Source organism: Bison bison, unplaced genomic scaffold, assembly GCF_000754665.1.
Source record: "Bison bison bison isolate TAMUID 2011002044 unplaced genomic scaffold, Bison_UMD1.0 scf7180017864471, whole genome shotgun sequence".
Lineage (NCBI taxonomy): Eukaryota > Metazoa > Chordata > Mammalia > Artiodactyla > Bovidae > Bison > Bison bison.
Genome location: NW_011495032.1, coordinates 27,659,101 through 27,676,291, shown reverse-complemented (window position 1 = coordinate 27,676,291; position 17,191 = coordinate 27,659,101). Strand labels below are relative to the sequence as shown.

The 17,191-nt window shown below is 38.0% G+C and overlaps 1 protein-coding gene across 2 annotated transcripts in view; it reads right to left on the bottom strand.

Moving 5' to 3' along the window:
- The window catches only part of PARD3B (par-3 family cell polarity regulator beta), a 1,088,076-nt gene that overhangs the window by 476,351 nt on the left and 594,534 nt on the right, over positions 1–17,191 (bottom strand). For both annotated transcript variants that reach the window (XM_010861024.1, XM_010861023.1), the window contains one exon: positions 522–707. In XM_010861024.1, the coding sequence (XP_010859326.1) occupies positions 522–707 (186 nt within the window). The remainder of the gene's footprint in view (positions 1–521; positions 708–17,191) is intronic.

Here is a 17,191-nt window from a genome sequence, read left to right as displayed (position 1 = left end):
TGTTAGAAAGTGTTCTAGTTTCATTCTTTTACAAGTGGTTGACCAGTTTTCCCAGCACCACTTGTTAAAGAGATTGTCTTTAATCCATTGTATATTCTTGCCTCCTTTGTCAAAGATAAGGTGTCCATATGTGCGTGGATTTATCTCTGGGCTTTCTATTTTGTTCCATTGATCTATATTTCTGTCTTTGTTGAGCTTTCATTTTTGCAAGCACAAGGAATAGAGTTTCTTATTTGTTGCTTTGATATTGACTAGCTTTCAGTTTTGCTTTTCTAATTGTGTATTGTTAGGTTCAACTTTGTTAGGTTTTAAATTCATAAGAATCCTAACAGTAATAAAAATAATATAAAGTATGAAAACAAACTGTTACCCAGATCTGTTCACATATACATTTCCTGAATCTGGCAAGAAAGCCTCAGTGGTCTCAAGTCTTCAGAAATTTTCTTTATCCAGTCCCCAAGCAGAACAGTTAACGTTTCTAAGTATCTTTACACTGATAGGGAAACAGCATTCCTACCTACCTTAAAAGCAGCACCTCCGTGGATGATGGACTTGATAAAAATCCCCAAGTCTGTTCCAGTTTCTCGAGATTTGTTCCCTTTCAAGCTCACCCCCAGACCAGCAGAACCGGAATCATTCAACGGGATCTCAAAGGTAAGTTGCTCAGTTGTTTCCAGGGAGAATGCACAACAGTCAGGTTCTCCTTTCTGTTGGAAGAGTACACGAAAAGAATGAAGGAGGAGACAGCAGCTGAATATCAATATTCACATTCTCAGATGGTCAAACACAGATGCAACTGGTGAGACAAGATGACTGAATCCCTGCTTAACAGCTGTAATCCTGCCCCCAGTGGACAAAGGGCAGTCTTCTCTCTCTGCAGGGGCCTCCATCACATGGATGGAGTGGAGGAGATAATTCTTGGGAATAATTATTTGGTGATGGTCAACAGACAGGATCTTTGGTCAAGGCAATTTGAAACATTCCAAAAATATTTGGAAATTCAGTAGAATATTCTCAATAATTAAAGAGATTGGATATTAACTAGGGAATCTTAAGTATTAGAATAGACATTGGAGATAATGTAATCTCAATACCTTCATTTTACAGATGAAGAAATAAGAGCTTAGTGTAGAAACCTGTTACAATTTGGGGGAATATTTGGCTTATATAATTTAAAACATATCATTTACCATGGAAGCAATCCTATTGATAAAGATTGTCAGTAGGACACAGAGCACTGAAAAAAATGTTAATTTTAAAGTTAAAGATGTGATTCTTAATACATATCACTGAATTGAATTTCACTTTGTCAAAACTCATGCCTTAAGCTTGCTTCTTTAGATAAAATAACTTGTTGGCATCTGGTTTTGGAACCTAAACAAAAATGATAATGCACAGAAATATTCATGGTCTCTTCGACAAATGACCCCCAGCCACAAGCCTAGCCATTCTAAAAAAAAAAAAATATATATATATATATATACACACACACACACACACACACACACACACATAGTATGGTGGCAAAAGGCATAATCAGGGGTTAGGTCTCCAGAGGAAAACACACACTTTATCATACTTGGTCCATAGCGTTTTCAAATATACAAGAGTAGGGACAGAAAAGTGCTGTCCACATGACAAAGAGTACAGGGCCCCCTTCTGCATTCCTCCCAAGCTTGCAGAAATGTGAAACTCTGCCCCGGCGTTTAAATGAAAAATTTGAAAATGAGATAGCCCTGGAAACCATCAACTCATTCTAGGTCGGTAGTTCCTTCCTCTCTATAATTATGTTTAGAGACTCTCATCTTAAGGTCACTTTGAGGGATGCTTATGTAGAATTATATATTTTAAAAATTACCATGAATGTCTGAATGTCAGTCACAAAATAACAACTATAAAATCAGAAGTAGCAAAGAACCCACAATTAAAACAGGATTAAGAGGTCTGATCATAGCCAGATCTACTGACATGACATCTCTAACTCCTCCCAATGAAGAGAAATCCCATGTCTAGCTTTAGAGAAATAGTTCGTTCATTTAATTTCATTGTAAATGAAGTTAACTATAAAGATTTTGACAATGGGTAGTTTCCAAGAAATGAACTTTATTGTTTAATTTAATAAACCTATGACAAGTTAGCTCTTTTAACTAACTCAGTATATTATTATCTTAAAAAAAAAAAACCAACAAATCCCATTATTCAATACCAAGTAGCTGTCTTTTTTCCATTGGAATGCCAGAGTTAAATACTAAATGTAAACTATTAGCCTGTATCTGTGCCTCCCAAAACGTCCAGTTTAGAATCCATAACATTTTCAAAATCATTTATGTATACAGGTCTCTCTGGAATTTGGTTAATTTCAATCTAATCAAGTTCTGCTGAATTAAAGTATAAATTAAAGAACGGCTTCTCACTAGAAGTTTGTGAACACCACTTTAGAGAAAAACTAGAGAGTTTCTCTGGTTTTCATCCAGCGAAAAAGTGACACGAGGACAAGTTTCGCTTGAGTAACACCTTCAAACCACCCTATTCTATAATCAGCTTTCTTTTGGTGATTGTATTTCATTCCCAATAAGACTGAGGGCCACTATTTGTACTAATGCCTTTCATTTATTACATAAGTGGTAAAAACAAAGTAGAAATTAGGTGGTATTATGGTTATCTCTTCATGTGAAACAATTTATTCTCTTAAAGTCTCTGATGTCTGAGAGCTGGAACTGTAACTACAAAACAAAGTAGTGGCTAAAAATGTTTGAGTGGTTCTGTGCCAAGTGCTTTACACACAGCAATACACTTTCTCTCCAGAACAATCCTGTGAGGTTTATTGCGAGGCCCATTTTACAGATGAGGAAACTGAGGTATGCAACATATAAGTATCATGCTTATAGTTCAAAAGACCTATCCATGTTGGAACTTGTGGAGTCCAGGCAGTATGGTGCCTGTGATAGACTCTTAACTGCTGTAGTTCTCAACTTCTGCAGGCCACCGTGACTAGACCTAGCCACATGAAATCCCAAGATATATTTCTACAGTGGCAGTAAGATGTCATTCAATTTCACACTCTCCACTTAACTACACTTACGTTTCATCTTTCTTATGTTGTATGAAGTGCAAGTCATAATTAGTAGTCTCTAATAATAGCGAACTTCTCAATGGTGAGGGAAGTCATTACAGTAGTTAACACAGCCATTTCCTCTGTTAGAAATAAATGTTCCCTTTATCTAATGTACCAAAAAAAAAAAAAAATCAATATGCTGAATGCCTCTGATAACATTGGTTCAACTAGTATCTCTTAAAATTAAACTCAAATCTTGCCATACAACACTTTGTGGTGGTGGTGGTTTCATCACTAAGTTGTGTCCGACTCTTGCGACCTCATTGGCCGTAGCCTGCCAGGTTACTCTGTTCATGGGGTTCTCCAGGCAAGGATACTGGAGTGGTTTGCCATTCCCTTCTCCAGGGGATCTTCCCAAGCCAGGGATTGAACCTGGGTCTCCTGCACTGAAGGAAGTTTCTTTACTGACTGAGCTACCAGGGAAGACCACAACACTTTATAGCAGGATGGAAAGAGGAATAAAGTCCTTGTAAGGGCCCTGAATGAAGGCCCTTACTGAGAGCATGAGCCCAAAGGCAGCAGCACATTCCTACCTTGGACTCTCCCTGTCTTGAGGACAAGAGCTCTTTCCTCACTGTGCTAGGTGTGTTCTTCACTATTATGTCCCACTCTTTGTGACCCCATGGACTGTAGCCCACCAGGCTCCTCTGTCCATGGGATTTCCCAGGCAAGAATACTAGAGGGGGTTGCCATTCCCTTCTGCAGGGGATCTTCCTGACCCAGGGATTGAACCTAGGTCTACTGCATTGCAGGCAGATTCCTTATCATCCGAACAACCAGAGACGCCCATGGCAGGTATATCCCTTGCTTTTTCTACCTACAAATATCCAGAAAGGGAAACATCCAGAGGCTGACACAGGAAGAGAAATTGTGTGAACTTCATTAATTTTTGTCTTTCCATTATTTCTTTGTCTTTGTTACTAGATGCTATGTTTTTAGATACCAAGTCCTTGAGGTCCCTAGAGTCAGGCCCAAGAGGGATGCTCAGATGTCCTGTGTCCAGGTCTAATGCCTCTGAACCTGCCCAGGGCCGGCCATACAGGATCAACTCAGGCTTTCTTAACCTCAGCACCCCTGATGACTGGGGTCTAATAATTCCATATCGGGGCTGTGCACTGCACAGGAGGATATTATCAGAATCCCTGGCTGCTGCTGCGTTGCTTCAGTCGTGTCCGACTCTGTGCAACCCCATAGACGGCAGCCAACCAGGCTTCCTGTCCCTGGGATTCTCCAGGCAAGAACACTGGAGTGGGTTGCCATTTCCTTCTCCAATGCGTGAAAGTGAAGTAGCTCAGTCGTGTCCGACTCTAGCGACCCCATGAACTGCAGCCTACCAGGCTCCTCCGTCCATGGGATTTTCTAGGCAAAAGTACTGGAGTGGGGTGCCATTGCCTTCTCCATGGCACCTACCTATTAAATGCCAGTAGTATCTCCTTTCCTTGGACTGCAAGGAGATCCAACCAATCCATTCTGAAGGAGATCAGCCCTGGGATTTCTTTGGAAGGAATGATGCTAAAGCTGAAACTCCAGTACTTTGGCCACCTCATGCGAAGAGTTGACTCATTGGAAAAACTCTGATGCTGGGAGGGATTGGGGGCAGGAGGAGAAGGGGACGAAAGAGGATGAGATGGCTGGATGGCATCACTGACTTAATGGACATGGGTTTGGGTGGACTCTGGGAGCTGGTGATGGACAGGGAGGCCTGATGTGCTGCGATTCATGGGGTCGTAGAGTCGGACACAACTGAGTGACTGAACTGAACTGAACTGATCTCCTTTCCCAGTTGTGACAACCAGAACTGCCTTTAGACATTGTCAAATGGCCCCAGGGGTCAAAATCACCTTTAGGTGAACATCACTGCCCTGAATCAACAATTGGCAGATGCAGTCAAGTTCTAGGTAACCAGGGTCTAGAGAGTCATTTGGGACTACAGCACTGCCTGATGACATGTTCCTAAGTACCAGGAAGGGGTGGCAGTAACAGTCCCTGCAATTGATTGGGTCTCATGCTTAAAGACTTGTGACAGACCCTGGAGATGACCAGAATGAACTCCTAGGGAAGTCTGTGATGTCTTAGCTATGTCTCTGGTTATATGGCACTAATTTTCCAGAGGTAGGAATGAATACTTCATGGGATGAACACAGTATAAAAAGTGATAAATATGGAGTTACTGGTGTGTGTATATATTTATATATATATACATGTATGGGCTTCCTTGGTGGCTCAGATGGTAAAGAATCTGCCTGCAATGTATGAGACCCAGATTCGATCCTTGGGTCAGGAAGATCCTCTGGAGAAGGGGATGGCTATCGACTCCAGAATTCTTGCTTGGAGAATTGCATGGACAGAGGAGCCTCAGGCTGTTTGTCTTATGTAAGGACCTAGGAGAAAAATGCAGCTACCAAGTCATGTTTGTTATATTAAATATGCTTATATATAAGATGTTTTTATAGTGTTTTACTTATTAAGAATCACAGAATTATATAAAATAGTGTGGACACAAAGATTTTTAATCATGTGAGACTGTGACATAATATTATATATAAAAGCTTATTATACAGTACATCTCAATATATAACATATAATTTATACACAATTCAGACACCTACTCATCTACCTATTACCTGCCTCTCTTCCACCCGTACCCCATGTATTTGCTAGAAGAAAACTTGGTTATATTCTTCCACTGCAATATGGACAATTTTTTCTTCTCTATAATGTTTTTGTTTTCTGACACTTGTAAATTATAAAACAATAAATGTTTTTAAAAAGAATTTATGAAGAGATAAGAACCATTTGTTGTAGTGTTGTACTATGATGTAGAGCGCCTGTAAGTAAAGTGAAGTGAAGTGAAAGTCACTCAGTCGTGTCTGACTCCTTGCAATCCCATGGACTATACAGTCCATAGAAATCTTCAGGCCAGAATACTGGAGTGGGTAGCTGTTCCCTTCTCTGGGGGAGCTTTCCAACCCAGGGATTGAACCCAGGTCTCACGCATTGTGGGCAGATTCTTTACCAGCTGAGCCACAAAGGAAGCCTGAGAATACTGGAGTGGGTAGCCTATCCCTTCTCCAGCGGATCTTCCTGACCCAGGAATCGAACTGGGGTCTCTTGCATTGCAGGCAGATTTTTTACCAACTAACCTACCAGGAAAGCCCCTGAGAGTAACTCTAAACACATTTCTAATGAAACACACACATACACATATATATACACACACTGTAACTAATATCGTGTAAACTAGATATAGTATTTATACAGCCTATAGTAGTAAAGAATCTGCCTGCAATGCAGGAGATGCAGCAGGAGCTGTGGGTTCAATCCCCGGGTCAGGAGGATCCCCTAGAGAAGAAAATGGCAACCTACTCCAGTATTCTTACCTGGGAAATCATGTTGGTAAGTGTGATGGTCAATTCTTAGTTTTCATCTTACTTGGTCCAAGTAGCATGAGACCTCATTTATCGAGCCCTACGTCCTGAAACACTTTCTTCCCTTGGTTCCAGGACACCACTTTTAAGTATTCATCTCCTACTTCACTCTCTACTCCTTTCCAATCCCCTTTGCAGACTCTTCCTCATGTTATCCCGAAATACTAGTGTCCTAAGAATCAATCATCTGACTTTTCTCTCCCATCCTCACTTTCTAAGTTACCTTATCTAACTTCTGCCCTCAATCCTTTGCATCATCTCCTCCCTCTGCTTTGAATATTCCTTCCTTAGATTCCTACAGACTTCCTTCCCTCACTGCCTTCAATTTTGTGTTCAAATGCCAGTTTATTAGTGAGGTCTTCCTAGATTGCTCAGTCATGTCTCTTTGCAACCCCATGGAGTGTAGCCAACCAGGCTCCTCTGTCCTTGGGATTCTCCAGGTAAGAATACTGGAGAGGGTAGCCATTCCCTTCTCCAGAGGACTACCCGACCCAGGGATTGAACCTGCGTCTCCTACATTGCAGGTGGGTTCCTTACCTTCTGAACCCCCAGGGAAGCCCCTTCCCTGATCACTCAGTTTAAAATTCTTTTAAGGCAATACCATCCTACCTTTGTCTATTATCCTGATTTACTTTTTCTCCATAGCATTTATCACATACCATATATGTGCTTGCTTATGTTTTTATTTTTTGATAGTGTCTTTTGAATGCAGGAATACTGCTCTGTTTTTTTCCCATCAGTGAATCACTGATGCTTAAACCGGCCAGTGACAGACTCAAAAATAAGCCCTGGATAAATATTTGTTGAATGACTGAGTTAACAAAAATGAGTAAGTGTCCAATAGTACATGATTGTGTATATGTATATATGTGTATCTGTGAATGTGTATTTCTGGGATTATATATACATATTTATATATAAGAAAATGAATAAACTGCTGGCACCGCCTTTGGTTCCTATTATTCTGGATTTTATTACTATAAGTGTTTATAAAATTAGTTTTGACATTAAAAATAATTGTAAAAAGTTAAAGTATCAGAGTTATAAGAAACTTTAAAGTAACCTCATCCAATTTCCCTTTTCATACCATACTTCCTACTAGGAGAGGTGATAACCCAGCTTAGCTTCAGCATCATATTCTCAATGAAGGCAGCATGATGTGTTATAGCTACCAATCTGTAAAGAAGATTCATCAAGTTTGAGAAGCAATGTGATTAAGTACCCAGAGTTACATTATGTGTCTGTCTCCTCATCTGTCCATATATACATATATGTGTGCGCATAGACATATCTAAATAAAAATTTGATGAGACAATACTTACCAAGAGGGCAACACATTCTAATGTTTTCTATTCTGTTTCATTATTTTTTAAAAATTGTCACAACCCACTGCATTAATTTCATAATCCAATAAAGCATCATAGTTTTCAACTTGGAAAACATCACAGTGATATATAAAGGCATTATTTTTATTAATTAAAAAGAAATGAAATGCAGAACCAAATGTGAGTAAAATGTTAATTGCTTTTCTTTCCTAATTGTCATAAGCCATTTTAATGGTTATTTACTAGATAATGGTAGCTTTATCCTGCCTATCTCTAGCCTTCACTAACCTTTTATTCTCATTTACACAACCCTTCTTCAAGTTCTTATAGATGTTGTTCTGTTATCATTCTAATTATATATCTCTTCCCTCTCCTTCCCATTCAACTATTTCATTTTCTATTTCTCTGTTCTCTCATTTTGTTCCCTGAAATACTATTTCTGTTTTTAAGCATAATGGACTACCTGTCACAGTTGGAATTCAGATATGAGACTATCCCATCTTGGCCTGAGTGACAAGAGTCAATCAACACATTTTTATCAAGCATCTACTATGTATCAACACTGCAATGTGAAATAACCAGTCTACACAGAACATAATTGTTAAAAGGTTACTAAACAACGTAAGAGTGCCTTTCTGTTTCATTCACAGTATTATCTGACAGAAAGGAATAGAGTCTAACAATAGCAAAGAGGAAACAGGAATTTACACAGTCTGATCTTGACAGATATACAACCATTTTTATGAAACAAATATCAAAAGTAATTACTTGAGAGGAGGAAAGATAGGCAAGAAGATGGATGACTAGGTAGGCATCCTTATTATTAGCTTAAGAGTGTTCCAAATCGGGCCATCTCTGGAATCACAAATGTTCTTGTATTGCAAAGCAGTTTTGATTCACACACACAAGTGGTAATAACCCAGCCTTTCAAACCCTGGGGGAATCTATCAGTCCACAGAACCAATGTTCAATTTCCCAGAAGCCCAGGTCAGACCTGAAAGCATCCATGCTGAACCTTTTATGGCCCTCATTTCATTAAATGCTGCGCTCTTAGCTCAGCATGAGCAAGTTCTGGATGTCTTTGCCTTGCCTCCCAAATGCGTAATTAGTCTGTGTTGAGAGCAGCTTACTTTATGCAAGAGTTATGTTTTATACGCAATCATTTTGTCAGTTACCCAAAACCCAAAACCCAAAACTCAAACAAAGGAGCTTTACGGAAAAAAAGGAAAAAAAAAAGTCGCTTTTTTCACATATTATATATAGGAAAAGCCAGACCTGGCAATTCTGCCAGGATATTTTATAATTAGCTTAACCACCGATAAATTTACCTAAATAAATTCTAAGGAATTTAAGGTGATAAAACTTGTGTTATAGCTAAGTAAATTTTCACAGCAATGAAAGGATAAGACATCTGCAAGACACTTAATTTTCTGAAAAATTTTAATCTTCTGAAAAAAGCATGGGTAGCTATTATAAGCATGAAAGGTTTTTGGCCAATTGGATTATATAGAATTCAAAATGTGACTATTACCCTAGAGTGGAGATCAGAGACTCATTCCAACAGCTGGGAGGCACTTTATTTTGGATCGTACTTTATAGAGAGTCAAGAAAAGACGACAACCAGAGATGAGCTGGCACGTGCATAGGTAAGTGTGATCTAAGGATGGTCACTGTGACGAGCGGTAAAGGACTTTCCCACCACTGCTGCTAAATCAGAAGAACTTGGTGATTTACAAGTAGACAGATTACCTTTCAAAGGCTTTTGCCCTCTGAATGACATAGACACACCACCAAAAAGCATCAGAGATAATAGAACAGATAATTTTTTAAAACTATGAACTATACTACAGGTGGCTGAAATTAACCCCAAACTCAATATTATATATTAATCATATAGAAGAGGAAAATGTAACTTAATGTTGCAGTAAGTAGGGTAAAGCTTCACAAAACTACACATAAGCAACACTGCTCTTTACTTTTAATGAAAGAAAAAATTTTAAATCATATTCACAGTTAGCTCAGTAATCAATATCTAAAATGTATGTTCTTATGTGATCTTTTAAAGTACATATTCATTCATTTTAAAGTAATTTTAAACCGAAGGCCTACAAGAAGAAAATACTATAAAGTATTTGTAACTGAGACACTTTTTCATGTTTTTTGAAGTCCATTCCTTAGAAAGGAGGTAGAAGGGGAAAACTGAAGTCAAGAGCTTATCTCTGACTGAACTTATCCAAAAGCAATTTTCTTTAAGTAAAAGATTCATCTAATACCAGAAAACAAATGTCGAAAAAATGTCCATTCTTTATTGCTTGTTCAATATAAAAGTACCTTAATGTAATACTAAGTCAGAGATTAAAACTAACAAAAGTAAAGTAAGTCAGAGTCAACATTCCTATAGCAACCTTGTTTTCTTCCTACTCACAATACATATCCTTGAAAGATCAGCAAATGCAACAGTTTAAGGACACAGGGAATCATTTTTTTTTTTTCCTATTCGGACATAGATTAAAGAAGTAAAAATAATATTTTGTGTTATGAAAGGTAATATAAATAATATTTTATAATTCAGATAGCATAGTTTTATAAAACTAGAACTTGCTTTGTTAATATCAAGAAACAATAGATCTTTTTTATAATAATATTTATTTTTAAAAACTTTATTTTATATTGGAGTATAGTTGATTAACAATGTGGCAGTTTCAGGTGGACAGCAAAGGGACTCAGCCATCTATATATACACATTCTGTTGTTTCTGATACATGTATAAGAAACAATCCATCTTTTTGTTTTGTATTTACTCTTTCCTGTTAAAAGTCTAAAGAATTTAAAGTACTTTACAGTCAATAATTCAGTAGCTAACATATAAGAATACATGATTTTATATGAATATAAGATTTAAGAACAAATGTTATGATTGTAATAATCCAGTGGTCTAAAAGGAAGCAGAATGGGCCTGATTCTAAGAGGAGTAGACCCATGTGAGAAACTGGGCTCCTGGGTGACATACTTCTAAAAGTATTTTGCTATCACAGATACATTGCACACCAGGCTACCTGCACTTAATGCCTTTAAAAGACAACAAAAGCTAAACAACAATAAAAATACACAGAACTTCAGGAAGTGAATGCCTGGTTATGGTACTTGTTCCACCCACAGCTCAGCCCAGCCCACCACTCAGGAAGAGGCTGGCACTGACTGAATTGGAACTGCCCCCTGACCCCGTAACACGATCAGTCTACAGGCTACTGGAAGCCTCACGAGGATGTCTGGCCCAAGGCCATGTCCAATTAGGGCTTGCTTCAGTAACCAACAAACTGATCTCTTCTAAGACTTGGATCTAAGGTCTAATACACAAGGGCACAATCAGTGCATATGAGGGGAAAAAAAAAAGTTTCCATGATGAAAAATCCAAGGAAATGGTTTATGCTAGGTCTTTTCAGTGCTCTTAAAAGTTAATACATATTCCCTAATTTACCTGACAATGGAACACATCTTTGCAAGAAGTGTATTATAGGAAAGTACACTTCCCTAGTGTACATTTAAAGAAACACTGTATTAGAGAACACAGGGAAGATTAGGCTGGAAAGGAATGGAGCAGAAAAGAGAGAAGGTTCCAGAGAGAAATCTTGTAGGTCAGAAACAAGGTCCTAGAGATGCCACACAAGCTCATGGTTCAGACTTCCAGCTCTATTATTGCTGCATCACGCTCTGGGTACATGTCATATGTCATAATTACCATCATCAACAACAAAGACTCATGGAAGGAAAGTATAGTCTCATGACAGGCTTCAAATGATGCAGGACAACAAGTACATTCTGAAGCTCTTAGAATGAGGGAGTCCTTAGTCCAAAAGGGGAAATAAATGACGTTTAGTTTCCAGATGTGACATTTAAAAAAAAAAAACTACATTTGTTTGAGATTGAGAGATTTCTGAAGATAGTGTAAAGACAAAGAATTATAGGTGGTTTTCACTGGGCTCTTAGAAACTGTGAAGTCACCGAATATAATCTTTTATCAGAGTAAATATATAAGAATGTTCTACATACACCCTGCCTTCTCAATCTATGTGTCATTGTTTAGGGTACAAATGCTTTTAATAAAGATAGGCTTCCCCTCAGCTGCTAAAGAATCCGCCTGCAATGTGGGAGATCTTGGTTCGATCCTGGGGTTGGGGAGATCCCCTGGAGGAGGGCATAGTAATCCACTCCAGTGTTCTTGCCTGGAGAATCCCCATGGACAGAGGAGCCTGGCAGGCTACAGCCCATGGGGTTTCAGAGAGTCGGACATGACTGAGTGACTAAGCACAAAGGTAATATAGCTTTCTTCCCAATTTAAGAATTCTAAACGTAGGGATTATATCTCAGGTACCTACATTCTCCCTAGAGGACCCACTGGATGTTCCTTCACTTTAAAACAAAGTGAATCATGGTTATTAAATCATGTTGTAATGAAGTAACAGTACCACCATGACCTCAAGAAAGTAATATTTTCATGGGGGCTGTGGAAGGCAGAGTTTATTTGTTGGTTAAGACTTATAAGAAAATTACATAATAGAAATACAACCATTTTAACTTTCCCCTTAAGTCTGAGGTCTTAGTTGCATCTAATGAAACTCCAGCTGGAAACCGATCCCTTTTAGTATATTATTAATGATAAATAATCCTAAATTCCAAATAGAGATTGAGAAATCTCAGTGGGAAACATCATTTTAAATTCTTAGCACATGTTTGCTGTTGTAATGAGAATGTTCTTACCATATATATAATATGTCATTTGTAGATAAAGACATATAATTTGCCTCTTATCTTAATAATTAAATCAATTATCCTGTCAACATTAATTTTCAGATAAAAATAGCTATAAAATAAGAAGTCATCTGGGTTCTGTACAGTATAAAACCCATTAAATTTAAAATATAGATATATCTTCCTGTCCTCACTACTACAAACAAATTGATGGGAGAAGGGAGGGAAATCTACTCAGAAATTAATTAACGGGGAAAAGTGAAAGAATGTATCAGTCAGCTGATGCCTCCCAAATATTGCATAACAAATCATCCCAAAATTGTGATATGAACTGTAAAGCATTTATTTCCAGCTCATGTTTCTCACGTTGACTGGTATCTGGCTAATCTCAGCTGGATTCAGGTAGGCTGGCCTCCAAGCTATGGATCAGGTACATGTCTGCTCCCCAGATCTCTCAACTTCCTTAGACCTCTGCATATCTGAAACATGTTTCTCATATGACGAAAGGCAGGAATGTGAAAATTAAATTAATTTTAAAGCCTTTGCCCACAAAACATCTACTGACATCTCATTGGCCAAATGAATTCATATGTACAAGTCTACAAGCCAAGGTTGGAAAATACTCTCCACACATGAGACCATAATCAGAATATAGATATTTAATGCTACTATTTGGAAGTGAAGAATTGAGATCAATAAACGCATCCACCAACTGGATGATATATGTATCATACACACACACACACACACACACACACAGGAGATATCCTCCCGGGTTAATGATATATCATCAGGTTTATATCACTGTTAATCATGTCTTTCTCTTCTTTTGGTATCACATCTTCTGTTTGACACATATACGCACCTGCTATTCGAATGTTTTGTCTCTCCAAATTTCATATGTTGAAATCCTAATGCACAAGGCAACGGTTTTAAGAGGTGGGGCCTTTGGAAGGTGATGAGGTCATGAAGGTGGCACCCTATTGAGTGGGACTGATGCCTTTATAAAAGAGACCCCCACGGAGCTCCCTAGCCCTTTTACCATCTAGAGGTACAATAAGAAGACTGTGACCCAGAAGAGGGCCCTCACTCGACCATGCGGGCATCCTGACCTTGGACTTCCAGCCTCCAGAACTGTGAGAAATACGTTTTTGCTGTTTATAAGTCATCCAAGGTATGGTACTGTTACAGCAAACCTACCAGACTAAGACATCATCCTATAGTCATCCTACAGTCTGGACTTCAGAGTGGTTTCTGGATCTGTGAGATGTCCCCAAGACAGACGAAGTAGCTGGTCTAGATCTGGGAAGACTCCTTCTCTTACATCTGCCACTGTTTCTGCCAGGTTCTTAAGAGGGACTCTTCAAGTGGCCCCAGAGGCCTAGTAACTGGCTTGAGCTGCCAAATATTGCCTTTAACTTATATGTGTCTCCTCCTTTGCTATATATATATATATATATATACACGAAAGCAGGCCAAGGGTAAGGGAGCAATTTCTACGGCCTTAATTCCTGTAAAATCAGTGTGTAATTACAAGAAGTTTAAAAGTTCAGCATACTTCCAATCAATATTTCCCTAGATGTAGGTTTAGCAGGACTCTTTCTTCCCTGAACTAATGGATCTTCATTTTCCAACAAAGTATGCTTCAAATAATAAACAAGAATTATCTCAGTTTTAGTTCATTCCTACGGAATTATTTTTTTTTTAAATTAATCCATCACAAGTCCATTTTTACTTGCTGATACTTGGAAAAATGAATCATCTAAGCATAAAGAGTGAATGAATCTTTTAAGTTAAGCATTTTCCTGACAGTACTAACCTACACTTCATGATACTTAATGAAATCATTCATAGGGAAACAGCTCTATTTCATATATGTGTGTGTATATATATATATATAAGTGTAGGAATTACTTTCATCTCAAAAGAAATTTTATTGCAAAGATATAATGGAATCAAAGCCCCCTTACTTAATATTTCCAAACACCCAGGTTTTATGTCTCAGCATATAAGCCGCCTCTTCCTTCTCTGATTTTATCAGTGGGGAAACAATTGGCCTTTCCATTCTTCTGTTTTCTTTTTTTTTCTTCCCTATTCCTTTCTTTCTATTCTTATAATTCTTTGTTTGTGTGCCTGTTTTGACTCCACTATACCACTATAATCTAATGAAAGGCAAGATTTGCGTTTAATTCAACTTTAAATCCAGTTTAAATCTGATAGAATGCATATGTATAAAAATAATTGTTAGAGGATGACTTCATAAATTAATTTGTTGCCTCTTCTCTGCCATAATGCCCTTCTTGAAATAATGGCACTAAAAGGCCAAAAAGAAAAGTATCAGCGATGTGTTGCATCTTATCTATAAAAATACAGCTTTAATACTTCTGCCCTAAACTTTCTAACATGTTTGTTACATAGTACTGAAGTTAATTAATTAAAATTATGAACAGATTCTCTTACTTTTTAGGCAGGATTCACTGTCTAAAAATCATTCTCTCCTCTCCTCCCCACTTGACGCTGCAAACTCTTACATATCCATCAAACTCCTCCATATCCATCTCAACTGTCACCTGCTCTGTGGCTGAGACCTCACCTGTATCTCCTTACCTAATTAAATTATAGCACTAATCACTTTATATTATGCTTATTTGTTATTATATAAATCTTCAAGGGAAACAAGGACCATTCCACTTCTATTCTTACCATTAGCAACTATTCCAGTGCATGCCTGAGAATAAGGGTTCGTGAATGTAAAACAGCATTGCTGACAAGTGCTGCATCAGTTCCTCAATTGTAGCTCGAATGGGCCACGTTTTCATTAATATTAAAAAGTAGTTTAAAAACTGCTATTCAAGTTCCAATACTTTGTAATATAGACCACTATCACCGTTGTCATCATAGGAAATTTTAGAGTATTAGGCAGTGCATTTGGGATCCCTACTGCAACAGAGTGATCCCACTTTCTCATTTCTATAATCGTGCTAAACTTAATCACGACCCGTTTGTACTTTGATGCCTATGAAGGGCTTAGCTTTGCAAGAAAATAGCTTGCAAATGTTTCTAAGAACTTCCATTTATTTTGGCTCATCTGATCAGCATATCCGCTCTTGGGTTTTGATATGGGGTGGAGTAAACCTGTCACTCACTTCTCCTTTATTATGACAGCTGGTACTATTTGGCAACTACCCTGTTCAAATTAACCCTAAAAAAGCAATTTTTCACATTTAAACTAAGACTGTGCCTATGTCTACTCCCAAACAATTGGCTAAGAAGTTTAAATGCTCTTACTGAGTGAATTCATTTGTTCTAAATAAAACTGAAAAGCAAATAAACTAAAAGTTGGCAGCATTGTGTAAAACACTAAAATATATTTGGTATCTCCCTGTCTTTGTTCTTTCAAATGCATTGCACACTAGGCATGAATAATCCAGAAGATGTTTTTATACTCTACTTGACCCAAAGGGAGACTCAAAGTCATAATTCTAAAACGTTAATGACTGGTAAAAGAGACACCTGACCAATTATTTTCTGGTTAAGGCAGTCCTTGATCCCAGCCTTTGTCTCTGTGAATGGAGAGTTCATCTCATTGTTTTAACCACATCAAGAGTAGGGCATTGGCTAAACAAATATGCATGATTTATAAAGGCAGCCATATTTTAGTGATACAAAGCGAGCCGTCTAGTGTTTAACGGGGAACTTATGCTCAGAGAGGCCTCTTCAATTTATTTATTTATTTTTTCTGTTACATTGTAGAATAGAAACCCAACCTACTAAAAAAAATTAAGCTGAGAGACATAATCAAAGAATCAAAAAAAATTATATAATAAGTGCAAATCATTGACTAGTGCCATAGCTCATAACAGATATTGATCAATTTTAACCATTATTCATCATCAGTTCACTTTGTACTCTGTCTAGATCTCCGACTTCTAACAAAAACTATTTGTACTAGCACAGAATTCAGCTGCAACTTCCTAAGAAACTTTAACGGTGTTCTAAGAACGCTGCGTATGAACAAAAACTCACCTTTTCCCCTTAGCATTCTATGAGAATCTCCTAAGTCCTCTTAAAGAGAAACAGATTTGGGAACTTAAAAAAAAATATAGAATGGTCTTTTATTTTTTTCACTCTCTGGTCTATGGTAATTAATGTCGACTCAATACCATGCGCAATCATCTATCTCCCTTGGGACAGTACTTTCAATTAAACCTTTTATTTCATCCAAGAATGTCTGTTCTCATTGACCACTGCACTTTTTATCTGCGGATTTATGATAATCTAATGCACATCTCCTCACAGGCTGAATGGCCTTATGAATCCTTATTGTTCTTATACCAGAAGAGAAGTGAAAAACAAAATTAGCTCCTGCAGAAGACAGGAAGGAAACCGCATTTGTTTAACACAGCGAGAGGCCTTTCACTACCTGCCCAGTGGCCTTGACCACTTCACTGCCCTGGCCTCTCAATGTGCTGGCTGCCCTTGCTGGGCTGCTCCTGTCTGATAAGAAGTGCCCATTCCCTCGAGAGCTATTGAGAACTGAGGGTGAGAGGCAATGCGATCTCAGGGTTACGTTT